The sequence below is a fragment of the Nicotiana sylvestris genome, chromosome 2, assembly GCF_000393655.2.
Source record: "Nicotiana sylvestris chromosome 2, ASM39365v2, whole genome shotgun sequence".
NCBI classification, from domain to species: domain Eukaryota; kingdom Viridiplantae; phylum Streptophyta; class Magnoliopsida; order Solanales; family Solanaceae; genus Nicotiana; species Nicotiana sylvestris.
In genome coordinates, this window is record NC_091058.1 from 160131115 (window position 1) to 160145370 (window position 14256).

General features: G+C 33.4%; 1 protein-coding gene across 1 annotated transcript; it reads left to right on the plus strand.

Annotated features, from left to right (window-relative positions):
* Window positions 1–5320: 5320 nt before the first annotated feature.
* On the plus strand, window positions 5321–9541 carry LOC138885871 (uncharacterized). The gene is made up of 9 exons (XM_070166863.1): window positions 5321–5779; window positions 6053–6156; window positions 6253–6661; window positions 6993–7250; window positions 7323–7412; window positions 7493–8229; window positions 8321–8399; window positions 8542–9041; window positions 9151–9541. The coding sequence occupies exons 1-9, from the start codon at window positions 5321–5323 to the stop codon at window positions 9539–9541; spliced, it is 3027 nt and encodes a 1008-aa protein (XP_070022964.1).
* Window positions 9542–14256: the final 4715 nt, after the last annotated feature.

A 14256-nucleotide genomic window follows, 5' to 3' on the forward strand; every position in this document is an offset into this window, starting at 1 on the left:
TAGATGTTGCTACAGTGATTTAGTATTTTGTAAAAAAATTCTTCTGAATATTGCAATTAGAATATTGGAAAAACAATGAGATTTGCAATCAGATTCTCTCTGATGTATGGATTAAGATGCTATTTTTTGTCATAATGAAAGTATTGGTAGAAGTTTTATTTCAAATACTATTATGGATGTCACTATACAAAATAAATGACAATATACAAAAAAGACTGTTACTATACAAAAATATACAAAATAGACTGTCACTATACAATTTATATGTAATATTTTGTTCCTATACAAAAAAATAGAAAATAATATGGCTATACAAAAAATATACAAAATAGATGTCACTATATAAAAACTATACAAAAAAGAGGGATTACCAATTAAATATACAAAATAGAAATTGTATATATATACAATTACATACAATAGACTCTGACTATCCAAAAAATATACAGATAGATATACAAAACTACAGTTAACAGTATCTTACACTTACGCTACAGTTAATGATTGTCACGGTTCTTAAGATTGTAAAGTTAACTGGCCCAATGCAACCGGACTGGTTTTAAATGTTTTCTTATCACCTATTCACTGGCATAATATGAAAACAGCAAAACCGTAACATTACAAGCAACATATATTTCTTGCATGCCTTTCCAATTTACTGTCGAAAATGCAATAGCTATTTCAACATTAGCATTTCAAACATATTGTTCAAAGACATCCCAAACAAAAAGCATAAAATGTGATATAGGTATGCAACTGTATCCTATCATAGACAATATAAGAACCAAACTACTTCCATCTTAAAACTACATGTGAAATTTCTGTTAACTTATCCCAAACTACTTCATCTTGCCCTTCAACTTGCCCTTTTTTCTTGATATCCTTCAACGTCTCGTCATCACCAACATGCGTCTTGCCCTTTTTCTTGTTATCCTTCAAAGACTTGTCATCAACAATGGAATGCGAATTGCTCTTTTTCTTGTTATCCTTTTTTATCTGATACTTCAATCTACCAGTAGACTCATCATCACTAGCTGCATGTCCTCTTTGTTTCTTCACTCCATAATCCCATAGCAATATACCATATCGATTCCGTATCCCATCAATATCAATAGCTTTAGGAATACTGCTGCCTTGAATGTTGTACTCAGCAAATGCAGCAACATAAACACCACAATCACTACATACAAGGTAGCACATAAACATTGAATAAAAGTTAGGATAATATTCAAATAGGAATTCATATACAAAAAATAAATAAGAATCAGAAATATTCAATAATAATTTACGTGTTATCTTGCGTTGGCAACCCATCAACGACATGAATCTCAAAAGGATCATTGGCGGGGATTCCCATAGGATTCTCCTTTGTGTCCCAAAAACCAATACGATGAAGGAAATATGGGAGCAACACTGAGTATGGTTCAACTGATCTCCGAACTGCACTATTCTGTCGCGCGCCACTCATGGAATCATATACATAAATGTGCAGATATTTGAATGACAATCTCGCCAATATCCAGTGCCACTTATCAGACAGATTTATAGGGAAAAGGATTTCATCAACAGTAGACCAAGGAACATTACAACTTAAAAAATACCCAAGTATGTACTCAACAATTGGATCTGCTTCAGTAATCAAATTCATGTCTCTATTTCTCCAAAAACTCCTTGTACAAATTCGAAATCAAGCGGTTAGACCAACAGTCAGTCGTTGTGAATCTTATTGGAACATCAACACCGTACTTCCCTTTCTTTCTCAAATAGTAAAAAATTACATCAATATGCTGAAATGTGAAAAATATACACAGTCAGAAAATTACAGTATAAGAAAACTAAAAATGTATATCACAAGTTTATATTTTACAGTTAAAGTGTTGACGTACTGAATCACACAAGGGTAGGCCGGGATATGGAAATGTGAAAAACCATTTTCTTCTCCAATATCATCAACTCCAAATTCAAAGATTTTATTTAGCTTATTGCCAGCCTCTGTATCAACACCGTCCCTGATGAATCATGATAAAAAGATATGGTTTATAACACGGAATAAACAAGAACAAAAAAAGAAATAAGAAAAAACTGAAACATAAAACTTACGGCGCATTAGTCCTTAAGCCTCTATTGATGAAAGTGTTCCACTTACACAATAAATTGAAATCAACAGGATTTTCAAAATTTCCCTCAAAAGGATACTTTATAGTCAAGATGGGCTTCTTTGACTTAGTTGGCTTGCTTTCAACAACTTGGATGGTGCCACCAGAGTCAAATGTGTTTATGAATGGTGACTTCATGACCCCTGCTGGTTTCCTTTCTCTAGGGTTCATTTCAGGTGTGTCATGATCAACAACAACTATATGATCTTCCTGCATAGTAGCAATATTTTTCTCCACTCCTAAACAATCACCATATACAATATTTTTATTGAAATACTTTTGGGTGATTGCAGTTATTTGAGCCTCAGCATCATTACTCCAGCTATTGTCCTCACCACCTTCCTCACAACTATTTTTACCAAATTGTACAGAATCATCCACCAAACTCCCAATATTAGAAGTATTTTTGTCACAAAACTGTTGGGTGATTGCAGTGATTTCAGGCTCGGTATTCTCAATCCAGGCTTCGTCATCACCAACTCCTTCACTACTTTTACCATATTGTATAGAATCCTTCACCACACCCTCCATAACATCAACAGTTTGCTCTAGACTTACCTCATTGTCAACATTTTTCTTTACAACTTTTTCAATGCTAATATTTTTCTCCATAACTTCCTCACTACCAAAATTATTCTCTGAAAATTACTTATCATGATGGTTGTCATTTTTTTGATTACCCTTTTCAGAAAAAATATACAACAAGTTGTAAAATTGTAGTAAAAGGTAAAAATAACAAATAAGCGTAGTCATGAGAATACCTTTGAAGCATTGCGTACACCTAGAGCTTTAAAAACCTTTTTAAATGAGGAAATCATTAAGTTCTCCAAAGATGAAACCTTGTCGTTTACCTATAAAAGGAAAAGTGAAACCGAATATCAATTAAGTTGTCAGAACTGCTCAAAGACAAAATAGAATTGTACCTTCTTGATTTCACTTCTCATAAGTTTCAGCTCTTTCTCGCTTGAATTCAAGTTACTGGACTGTGGATTTGGATTCTCATTGTTGATAGATTGTGATTCTGGCTTATTTTTTGAGTGCTTCTTAGCATTTGTTTTAACTTCAACCACGACTCCAGATTCAATATGAATCTCATTTTTATCTTCACAAACCGGGACAAAGTCATCCAATTGAGGCCTTGTTTGTTCATCATTTGTTGGGGAAATGTTACCAAACACCAACTACAAATAAATAAATAAAAGTTAGCAATCACCAAATGTATCAGAAATGCATAATTCATGTATCAGAATTGTATAATGCATGTATCCGAAATGTATAATTTATGTATCAGAAATATATATCTTTTACCTGCTCATGACTTAAAAGAAAAAACTCTTTCCTCAACCTCTTAAACGTCACCTTATTCTTTACTTTCTAGTTAAGTATGCGTGGCATAAGATTTCCAATTCGGCAAGCGACGTTTTTGCGAGTATAGGGGCAGCATTCATAAAACCAACACTGGAATTCCAAAGGCAAACCACCATATCGGTACATCTCTCTCCTACTACGAACCTTATCCTTCATTGAACACAACGTAGCATTAAAAACCACTTTTCCCCAAGGGAAAGTCTCAAAATCACAAGATTCAACCAACAGAAAATCATTCTTTGTTATCAAATCATCATTCGTAGTAGAAAATAGAAAACTGTGAATGAAATATAATACTGCAATCTTTAATGCATCCTCATCAGATTTCCACATCTTGTTTAATAAATAGTCAGTTAATGATTTCTTAGACACTTTCGACATGCTTGGAAAGTACAATTCCATCAACCGACTCGACTGGACAGATTCATAATCCTTATTGGGATCACCATTACACTTTAAACCTGTATAGTGAATGGATAAGTTGGTTCTGTATAAAAAATTCGGGCAAGTCCACAAAATAACCAAAACATGTTCTTCTAAACATCTCAATCTACTGATCATCCAAATTATTTTTCAAATGTTCCACTATACTGCAGTTTGTATGCATACTGATACGGGTACTATAATGATCAGCCAAAGGAACATAGTAATCCCAAAGCTGCAAACAACACAAAAATATAAATATATATAAGCTTCATAACAATCACAAATACACACTTTAAACATTATTTATACAATATGTGGATAGATGATACACTTTATATACAAAAGTTGCACATTACTTATTGACTTGATACACATTATATACAATATGAAAAAGAATAATACATTTTATATACAAATCTGGAACATAACTGCCATATTGGTTAAATTTTTACATATTAAAATAAACTAGGTGCATACAAGTCAAAGTTATATCATTAGAAAGTACCTTCAAATCAGATGAGCTAGAACATTTTTTATCAACATGAACTTTTCTCTATTTTGATGGAACATCATCCCCATCACTTTTAGCCTTCCTTTTAGAACCTTTACCCTTATCCTTCACAACATCCTTTTTCGCTATTTTAATCTTTCTTTTGGAACTTGTACCTCTTTCAACAACTACATGCTGAGCAGTGTGTGACCTCCTTACTCTGTCGCTGGGAGTCCCACTATGAGAACAAGTCCTTCTATCAACAGGAGTATTTTGCTTTCCTTCACTAGGGGTATTTTGCATTGCTTCAACAGATTTATGGGTTGCATGCCCCAAATCGCACCCAAATTCCTATGAAGAAAAATCAGAAAACCTACTGAAATTTTGACTTACATTGAAACCAAGAGTAAAAATGCAGAAGCTGTGTTTGAGAAGAAAGGTGGTTTGAGAGAGCCAAGTTAAACGAGCGAATTCAAAAGCGTGGGTGGTTTATGGATTATGGGCTAGTAGATGTAATAAGATTGGGCCGGAGGGACATTTCAGGTCCAAGGGGAAAACTTCGGATGGTTGTTCAAAAACTTTGGGCTATTAAAATTTTAAAGGGCTATACAGGGTAAACCACCATCCGAAGTTTTCCCCTTGGACCCGAAATGTCCCTCCGACCCAATCTTATTACATCTACTAGCCCATAATCCATAAACCACCCACGCTTTTGAATTCACTCGTTTAACTCGGCTCTCTCAAATCACCTTTCTCCTCAAACACAGCTTCTGCATTTTTACTCTTGGTTTCAATGTAAGTCAAAATTTTAATAGGTTTTCCGATTTTTCTTCATAGTCGACTTTAGGTTTTCCGATTTTTGTTCATAGTCATCTCTATAATGGGTGGAAAAGAAGTCTTTGAAGAAAAAAGGAAGATGAAGGCATCTCCAAATTCTCTGAAATTAGTCGGTAAATTAGTGAAATATAACCCTAATTTCATTAGCAATGACGATGACGATTTACCAGAATTTGGGTGCGATTTGGGGCATGAAACCCATAAATCTGTTGAAGCAATGCAAAATACCCCTAGTGAAGGAAAGCAAAATACTCCTGTTGATAGAAGGACTCGTTCTCATAGCGGGACTCCCAGCGATAGAGTAAGGAGGTCACACACTGCTCAGCATGTAGTTGTTGAAAAAGGTACAAGTTCCAAAAGAAAGATTAAAATAGCGAAAAAGGATGTTGTGAAGGATAAGGGTAAAGGTTCTAAAAGGAAGGCTAAAGTGATGGGGATGATGTTCCATCAAAAAAGAAAAGTTCATGTTGATCAAAAATGTTCTAGCTCATCTGATTTGAAGGTATTTTCTAATGATATAACTTTGACTTGTATGCACCTAGTTTATTTTAATATGTAGAAATTTAACCAATATGGCAGTTATGTTCCAGATTTGTATATAAAATGTATCATTCTTTTTCATATTGTATATAATGTGTATCAAGTCAATAAGTAATGTGCAACTTTTGTATATAAAGTGTATCATCTATCCACATATTGTATAAGTAATGTTTAAAGTGTGTATTTGTGATGTTATGAAGCTTATATATATTTATATTTTTTGTGTTGTTTGCAGCTTTGGGATTATTATGTTCCTTTGGCTGATCATTATAGTATCCGTATCAGTGTGCATACAAACTGCAGTATAGTGGAACATTTGAAAAATAATTTGGATGATCAGTAGATTGAGATGTTTAGAAGAACATGTTTTGGTTATTTTGTGGACTTGCCCGAATTTTTTATACATAACCAACTTATCCATTCACTATTGCTTAGGGAAGTAGTGTCACCTAAAGATAATGAGTTATGGATTAAAGTGAATAGCACCAAGTTGCGCTTTGGACTTGCAGAGTTTTGTATTATTATAGGTTTAAAGTGTAATGGTGATCCCAATAAGGATTATGAATCTGTCCAGTCGAGTCGGTTGATGGAATTGTACTTTCCAAGCATGTCAAAAGTGTCTAAGAAATCGTTAACTGACTGTTTCTTAAACAAGATGTGGAAATCTGATGAGGATGCATTAAAGATTGTAGTATTGTATTTCATTCACAGTTTCCTATTTTCTACTACGAATGATGATTTGATAACAAAGAATGATTTTCTGTTGGTTGAATCTGGTGATTTTGAGACTTTCCCTTGGGGAAAAGTGGGTTTTAATGCTACGTTGTGTTCAATGAAGGATAAGGTTCGTAGTAGGAGAGAGATGTACCGATATGGTGGTTTGCCTTTGGCATTCCAGTGTTGGTTTTATGAATGATGCCCCTATACTCGCAAAAACCTCGCTTGCCGAATTGGAAATCTTATGCCATGCATACTTAACTGGAAAGTAAAGAAGAAGGTGACGTTTAAGAGGTTGAGGAAAGAGTTTTTTCTTTTAAGTCAGGAGCATGTAAAAGATATATATTTCTGATACATAAATTATACATATCGGATACATGCATTATACATTTCTGATACATGAATTATGCATTTTTGATACATTTGGTGATTGCTAACTTTTATTTATTTATTTGTAGCTGGTGTTTGGTAACATTTCCCAAACAAATGATGAACAAACAAGGCTTCAATTGGATGACTTTGTCCCGGTTTGTGAAGATAAAAATGAGATTCATATTGAATCTGGAGTCGTGGCTGAAGTTAAAACAAATGCTAAGAAGCACTCCAAAAATAAGCCAGAATCACAATCTATCAACAATGAGAATCTGAATCCACAGTCCAGTAACTTGAATTCAAGTGAGAAAGAGCTGAAACTTATGAGAAGTGAAATCAAGAAGGTACAATTCTATTTTGTCTTTGAGCAGTTCTGACAACTTAATTGATATTCGGTTTCACTTTTCCTTTTATAGGTAAACGACAAGGTTTCATCTTTGGAGAACTTAATGATTTCCTCATTTAAAAAGGTTTTTAAAGCTCTAGGTGTTCGCAATGCTTCAAAGGTATTCTCATGACTACGCTTATTTGTTATTTTTACCTTTTACTACAATTTTACAACTTGTTGTATATTTTTTCTGAACAGGGTAATCAAAAAAATGACAACCATCATGATAAGGAATTTTCAGAGAATAATTTTGGTAGCGAGGAAGTTATGGAGAAAAATATTGGCATTGAAAAAGTTGTAAAGAAAAATGTTGACAATGAGGTAAGTCTAGAGCAAACTGTTGATGTTATGGAGGGTGTGGTAAAGGATTCTATACAAGATGGTAAAAGTAGTGAAGGAGTTGGTGATGACGAAGCCTGGATTGAGGATGCCGAGCCTGAAATCACTGTAATCACCCAACAGTTTTGTGACAAAAATACTTCTAATATGGGGAGTTTGGTGGATGATTCTGTACAACTTGGTAAAAATAGTTGTGAGGAAGGTGGTGAGGACAATAGCTGGAGTAATGATGCTGAGGCTCAAATAACTGCAATCACCCAAAAGTATTTCAATAAAAATATTGCACATGGTGATTGTTTAGGAGTGGAGAAAAATATTGCTACTATGCAGGAAGATCATATAGTTGTTGTTGATCATGACACACCTGAAATGAACCCTAGAGAAAGGAAACCAGCAGGGGTCATGAAGTCACCATTCATAAACATATTTGACTCTGGTGGCACCATCCAAGTTGTTGAAAACAAGCCAACTAAGTCAAAGAAGCCCATCTTGACTATAAAGTATCCTTTTGAGGGAAATGTTAACAATCCTGTTGATTTCAAAGTATTGTGTAAATGGAACACTTTCATCAATAGAGGCTTAAGGACTAATGCGCCGTAAGTTTTATGTTTCAGTTTTTTCTTATTTCTTTTTTTGTTCTTGTTTATTTCGTGTTATAAACCATATCTTTTTATCATGATTCATCAGGGACGGTGTTGATACAGAGGCTGGCAATAAGCTAAATAAAATCTTTGAATTTGGAGTTGATGATATTGGAGAAAAAATGGTTCTTCACATTTGCATATCCCGGCCTACCCTTGTGTGATTCAGTACGTCAACACTTTAACTGTAAAATATAAACTTGTGATATACATTTTTAGTTTTCTCATACTGTAATTTTCTGACTGTGTATATTCTTCACATTTCAGCATATTGATGTAATTTTTTACTATTTGAGAAAGAAAGGGAAGTACGATGTTGATGTTCCAATAAGATTCACAACGACTGACTGTTGGTTTAACCGCTTGATTTCGACTTTGTACAAGGAGTTTTTGGAGAAAAATAGAGACATGAATTTTATTACTGAAACAGATCCAATTGTTGAGTACATACTTGGGTATTTTTTAAGATGTAATGTTCCTTGGTCTACTGTTGATGAAATCCTTTTCCCTATAAATCTGTCTGATAAGTGGAACTGGATATTGGCGAGATTATCATTCAAAGATCTGCACATTTATGTATATGATTCCATGAGTGGCGCGCGACAGAATAGTGCAGTTCAGAGATCAGTTGAGCCATACTCAGTGTTACTCCCATATTTCCTTCATCGTATTGGTTTTTGGGACACAAAGGAGAATCCTATGGGAATCCCCGCCAATGATCCTTTTGAGATTCATGTCGTTGATGGGTTGCTAACGCAAGATAACACGTAAATTATTATTGAATATTTCTGATTCTTATTCATTTTTTGTATATGAATTCCTATTTGAATATTATCCTAACTTTTATTCAATGTTTATATGCTACCTTGTATGTAGTGATTGTGGTATTTATGTTGCTGCATTTGCTGAGTACATCATTCAAGGCAGCAATATTCCTAAAGCTATTAATATTGACGGGATACGGAATCGATATGTTATATTGCTATGGGATTATGGAGTGAAGAAACAAAGAGGACATGCAGCTAGTGATGATGAGTCTACTAGTAGATTGAAGGATCAGATAAAAAAGGATAACAAGAAAAAAAGCAAGTCGCATTCCATTGTTGATGACAAGTCTTTGGAGGATAACAAGAAAAAGGGCAAGACGCATGTTGGTGATGACGAGACTTTGAAGGACATCAAGAAAAAAGGGCAAGTTGAATGGCAAGATGAAGTAGCTTGGGATAGTTTAACAGAAATTTCACATGTAGTTTTAAGATGGAAGTAGTTTGGTTCTTATATTGTCTATGATAGGATACAGTTGCATACTTATATCACATTTTATGCTTTTTGTTTGGGATGTCTTTGAACAATATGTTTGAAATGCTAATGTTGAAACAGCTATTGCATTTTCGACAGCAAATTGGAAAGGCATGCAAGAAATATATGTTGCTTGTAATGTTACGGTTTTGCTGTTTTCATATTATGCCAGTGAATAGGTGATAAGAGAGCGTTTAAAACCTCTCTTGTTGCATTGGGCCCGTTAACTTTACAATCTTAAGCACCGTGGCAATCATTAACTGTAGCGTAAATGTAAGATACTGTTAACTGTAGTTTTGTATATCTATCTGTATATTTTTTGGATAGTCAGAGTCTATTGTATGTAATTGTATATATATAAAAATTTTATTTTGTATATTTAATTGTTAATCCCTCTTTTTTGTATAGTTTTTATATAGTGACATCTATTTTGTATATTTTTTGCATAGCTATATTATTTTCTATTTTTTTTGTATAGGAACAAAATATTACATATAAATTGTATAGTGATATGTCTATTTTGTATATTTTTGTATAGTAACAGTCTTTTTTGTATATTGTCATCTATTTTGTATATTATTTTGTATAGTGACATCCATAATAGTATTTGAAATAAAACTTCTACCAATACTTTCATTATGACAAAAAGTAGCATCTTAATCCATACATCAGAGAGAATCTGATTGCAAATCTCATTATTTTCCCAATATTCTAATTGCAATATTCAGAAGATTTTTTTTTACAAAATACTAAATCACTGTAGCAACATCTACTAGTTATCTTGAGCATTCCTGCATGTTCTTCTGTTATGTCTTTGTTTTCCACACAGTCCACATGTAACAGTTTCAATATACAGATATTCATAAAGTCCCTTGCGTCGCGACTTCGTCGGTCTTCCTGGTTTTCCCTTCACTATCAGTGGTAGGACCATATTATCTAGCACCTTTGTTGGAAGGTCCCATGTAGTTTCATCAGGAAGTGGATTAACTGGCACTTCATATGTCTTCTTGAAGTATTCCTTGGTGTAATAGGCAAAACAATATTTGGGTGCTTCCATGTGTGAGTAGTCCAATACTACCATAGCATGTGGACAAGGAATCTCATCTACTTGAAATCGTTTGCACGAGCATTCTCTTTTTTGCATGCAGACTATGTTACGCCTTTGTTCAGCATCAATTACTACATATACATAATCGGTTGAAGGCTTCACCTAAATTTAAATAGATATTATTAGTAAAACTAAAACAGGGATATGACAAGTATTACTGTATTTTTGTCAAAGTATGTTACTCTGGCGTATGAAGTAAGACATGATAAAAGAATATTTACCGTCATCTTCTGCGATAAATAGCTATTTTCCTTCAGTACTTCATGATATTTTTGTCCTATGTCAATAAATGTACTCATTGCAGTCATTCTATTCGTATTATTCCATTCTATAACCAAATTCATCATGTAATCTAGCAAACTCATGATTGGTAGCTCTCTTGCCTCTCTATTCCTTGCATTGAGTGACTCGGCAATATTTGAAGTCATCACCATGGATCTATTAACAGTGGAATGCACTATAGACCACTTTTTATAACCAACTTGGAATAGGTAACCCCTTACCCTCTTATCAATGTTGTCCATATCTTCCATGAGGCGATTAAAATCTTCAATTTTGTATGCTCTGGCCATTGCAAAAAATACTTCCCTCAGCCGGTCACGGTTCTTCTTGAACTGCTTCTTTATGTTATTCCAAAGATGAAAGATGCATACACAGTGAGATACCTCTGGATACACAATCGAAGCACCCCTCAATATGCTTGCATGACGATTCGATACGATGCACATCCTTTCCCTTTCCCCAAAAGCCTGTCTAAACATTTCAAAAAACCATTCCCAGGAAGCATCATTTTCAGAATCTACAACAGCGTATGCTAGTGGAAATTTTTTACATGCTTAAGCAAATAGGTAAGTATCCACATGTTATTTTTGTTATACACAAATAAGAACTATTTATACCATATATAATTATTATACGAGTCTGCAACATATTCACCTGCTGCATCTTGTACACTAGCTGTTAACATTATTCCTCTGTGTGATGATTTGAGGAATGTCCCATCAACCACTACGATAGGGTAACAGTATTTCCATCCTATGATTGATGCATTTAGTGCAATAAAAACATACATGAAGCGTCTGTCCTCTGATTTATGTAACCTTGTGACAGAACCAAGATTTGTCATATTTATCATATACAAGTGACCCGGCAGTTTTCTATAAGATTCACGTGGTATCCCTCTTAGTAGTTCAAGCGCCTTTTATTTTGTTCTATAAGCTTTTATGTAACTCATATTAATCCCATACCGTTGTTTCATGTTGCTCATTATGTCTGTCGGAGTGTATATTATTTTTGGATTGGTATATTTAATGCAAATCATTTTTGCAATGGCTGACGAAGTAGCATGACGTTGTGAAAACAATCTACTCATCTCTGGGCAAGTGTGAACATCATTGAACTGTCTAACCTTGAAGACATTTGATTTGTGCAGACTTGAAGATCTAAGACTCCATTTGCAACTTTCATCCACGCATGTAAGACAATACCTATTTAAAATATAGTGTTATGGTAATGCATTTATTCAGATTTTTACACGTGTCTCAAATAAACAAGCAGTATGCATATGCAATCTCACTATACAATAACTATACATTTTTATACAGATCTGTATACAAAAATTACAGAGAAGTGCAATCTTATTATACAATAATTATACATTTTTTTATATAGATCTGTATAAAAAAAATTACAGAGAAGTGCAATCTTATTATACAATAATTATACATTTTTAATACAGATTTGTATACAAACAATTATAGAGAAGTGTAATCTTATTATACAATAATTATACATTTTTATACAGATCTGTATACAAAAAATTACAGAGAAGTGTAATCTTATTATACAATAATTATACATTTTTATACAGATATGTATACAAAAAATTACAGAGAAGTGCAATCTCACTATACAATAATTATACATTTTTTAAATAGATCTGTATACAAAAAATTACAGAGAAGTGTAATCTTATTATACAATAATTATACATTTTTTATACAGATCTATATACAAAAAATTACAGAGAAGTGCAATCTCACTATACAATAATTATACATTTTTTATACAGATCTGTATACAAAAAATTACAGAGAAGTGTAATCTTATTATACAATAACTATACATTTTTATACAGATCTGTATACAAAAATTACAGAGAGTGCAATCTTATTATACAATAATTATACATTTTTTTTATATAGATCTGTATACAAAAAATTACAGAGAAGTGCAATCTCATAAGTAGAAATCATATCTTGTTGTAGATGATCTATCCACTATAAATTGATATTTTTTCCGTATTGCGTAGTGCTTCATTACACTAATGACTGTATGTTTATCCCAATACAACTGACCTTCTGCAATTTCTTCATGTTGTGGATTGTCTATTATACAATTTTCCTTCAATATCTCAATTTTGTCTTCCTTTACATGATTATCCATCATTTCAACAATATTAGTTCCATGTACTTCTTCTATGTTCTGACATTGTAAACCAACTGAAGTTGTTGCGAGTAAGTTTCCAGCTGAAGTTGTTGCAAGTAAGTTGCCACCCAAGTATGAACTTGAATATGAGCATTCAACACTTGAATATACACTTTTCAATGTTATGCATTATGGATATTCAGTGATATCCAGGTTTTTCTTTTTCATCTCCATATACAAGCGCACACTCATATCATTGTATATTGGAATTGCTACATAGCCATCCTTCACTCTATATTTTATCTCCAATGCACTCGTAATTGAATTTCTACCCAATTGCTTGTATATCTCATCAACAAAATAATCATAGCTACAGTCCGAATTGATCAACACGCCATTAACAAGGAAATTAACAAATTTACTCTCACTTACCCATTCACCACTGTGTTGAAGTAAAATCGGAATCAAAGTTGGAACTGTAGTTCCAACCTTCACAATCTCCATAGACATTTGTTGATTTTGTCGATTCTGTATCAATTTCACAATTTAAGAACGAAATCTCAACTCTATTAAGCTGATTGTAGGCAGCAATTGTGCAAAAAATTTGAATTTCAACGTGAATTTTTGGGAGCTCTTCTCTGGGTTTAATCTTCAGAAACTCTAGAATTTCTTTCACAATGTGAATAATTAGGCGACTTTTATAGTGTTTGGAGGTTGAAGATTCCATACTGAATGCGTGAATTTAGGATACAAAATCGATTAGGACTGCTTTCCTTTTCGTTTGCATTGAGCGTATGTTTCAGCTTTTTCAGTTGCTAGCTTTTGTTATTGTTTTGGGGCTATTACTTGTAAGGGGTTATTTTGTGGCTATCAGGTGATATAAGTTTGACCCTAGTGGCTATAAATGAAGTTTGCTCCTAAAATAATTTAATGTAATCAGTAAAAGCATCCATCTGGGCCCATATCATCATTAGACCACATAATTTTCCAAAAACGCCCCCACGTGGTCTGTCGTCGTCTAAGCCTTTACTGAAATGTACCAAAATTGAAACAACAAAGTACTAGTCAATAATTTCTTAAATTATATCTCAACTACATTTGAAGCAATTTATAGTATGTCTGCACTACATTTGAAGAGACAAAAGAAA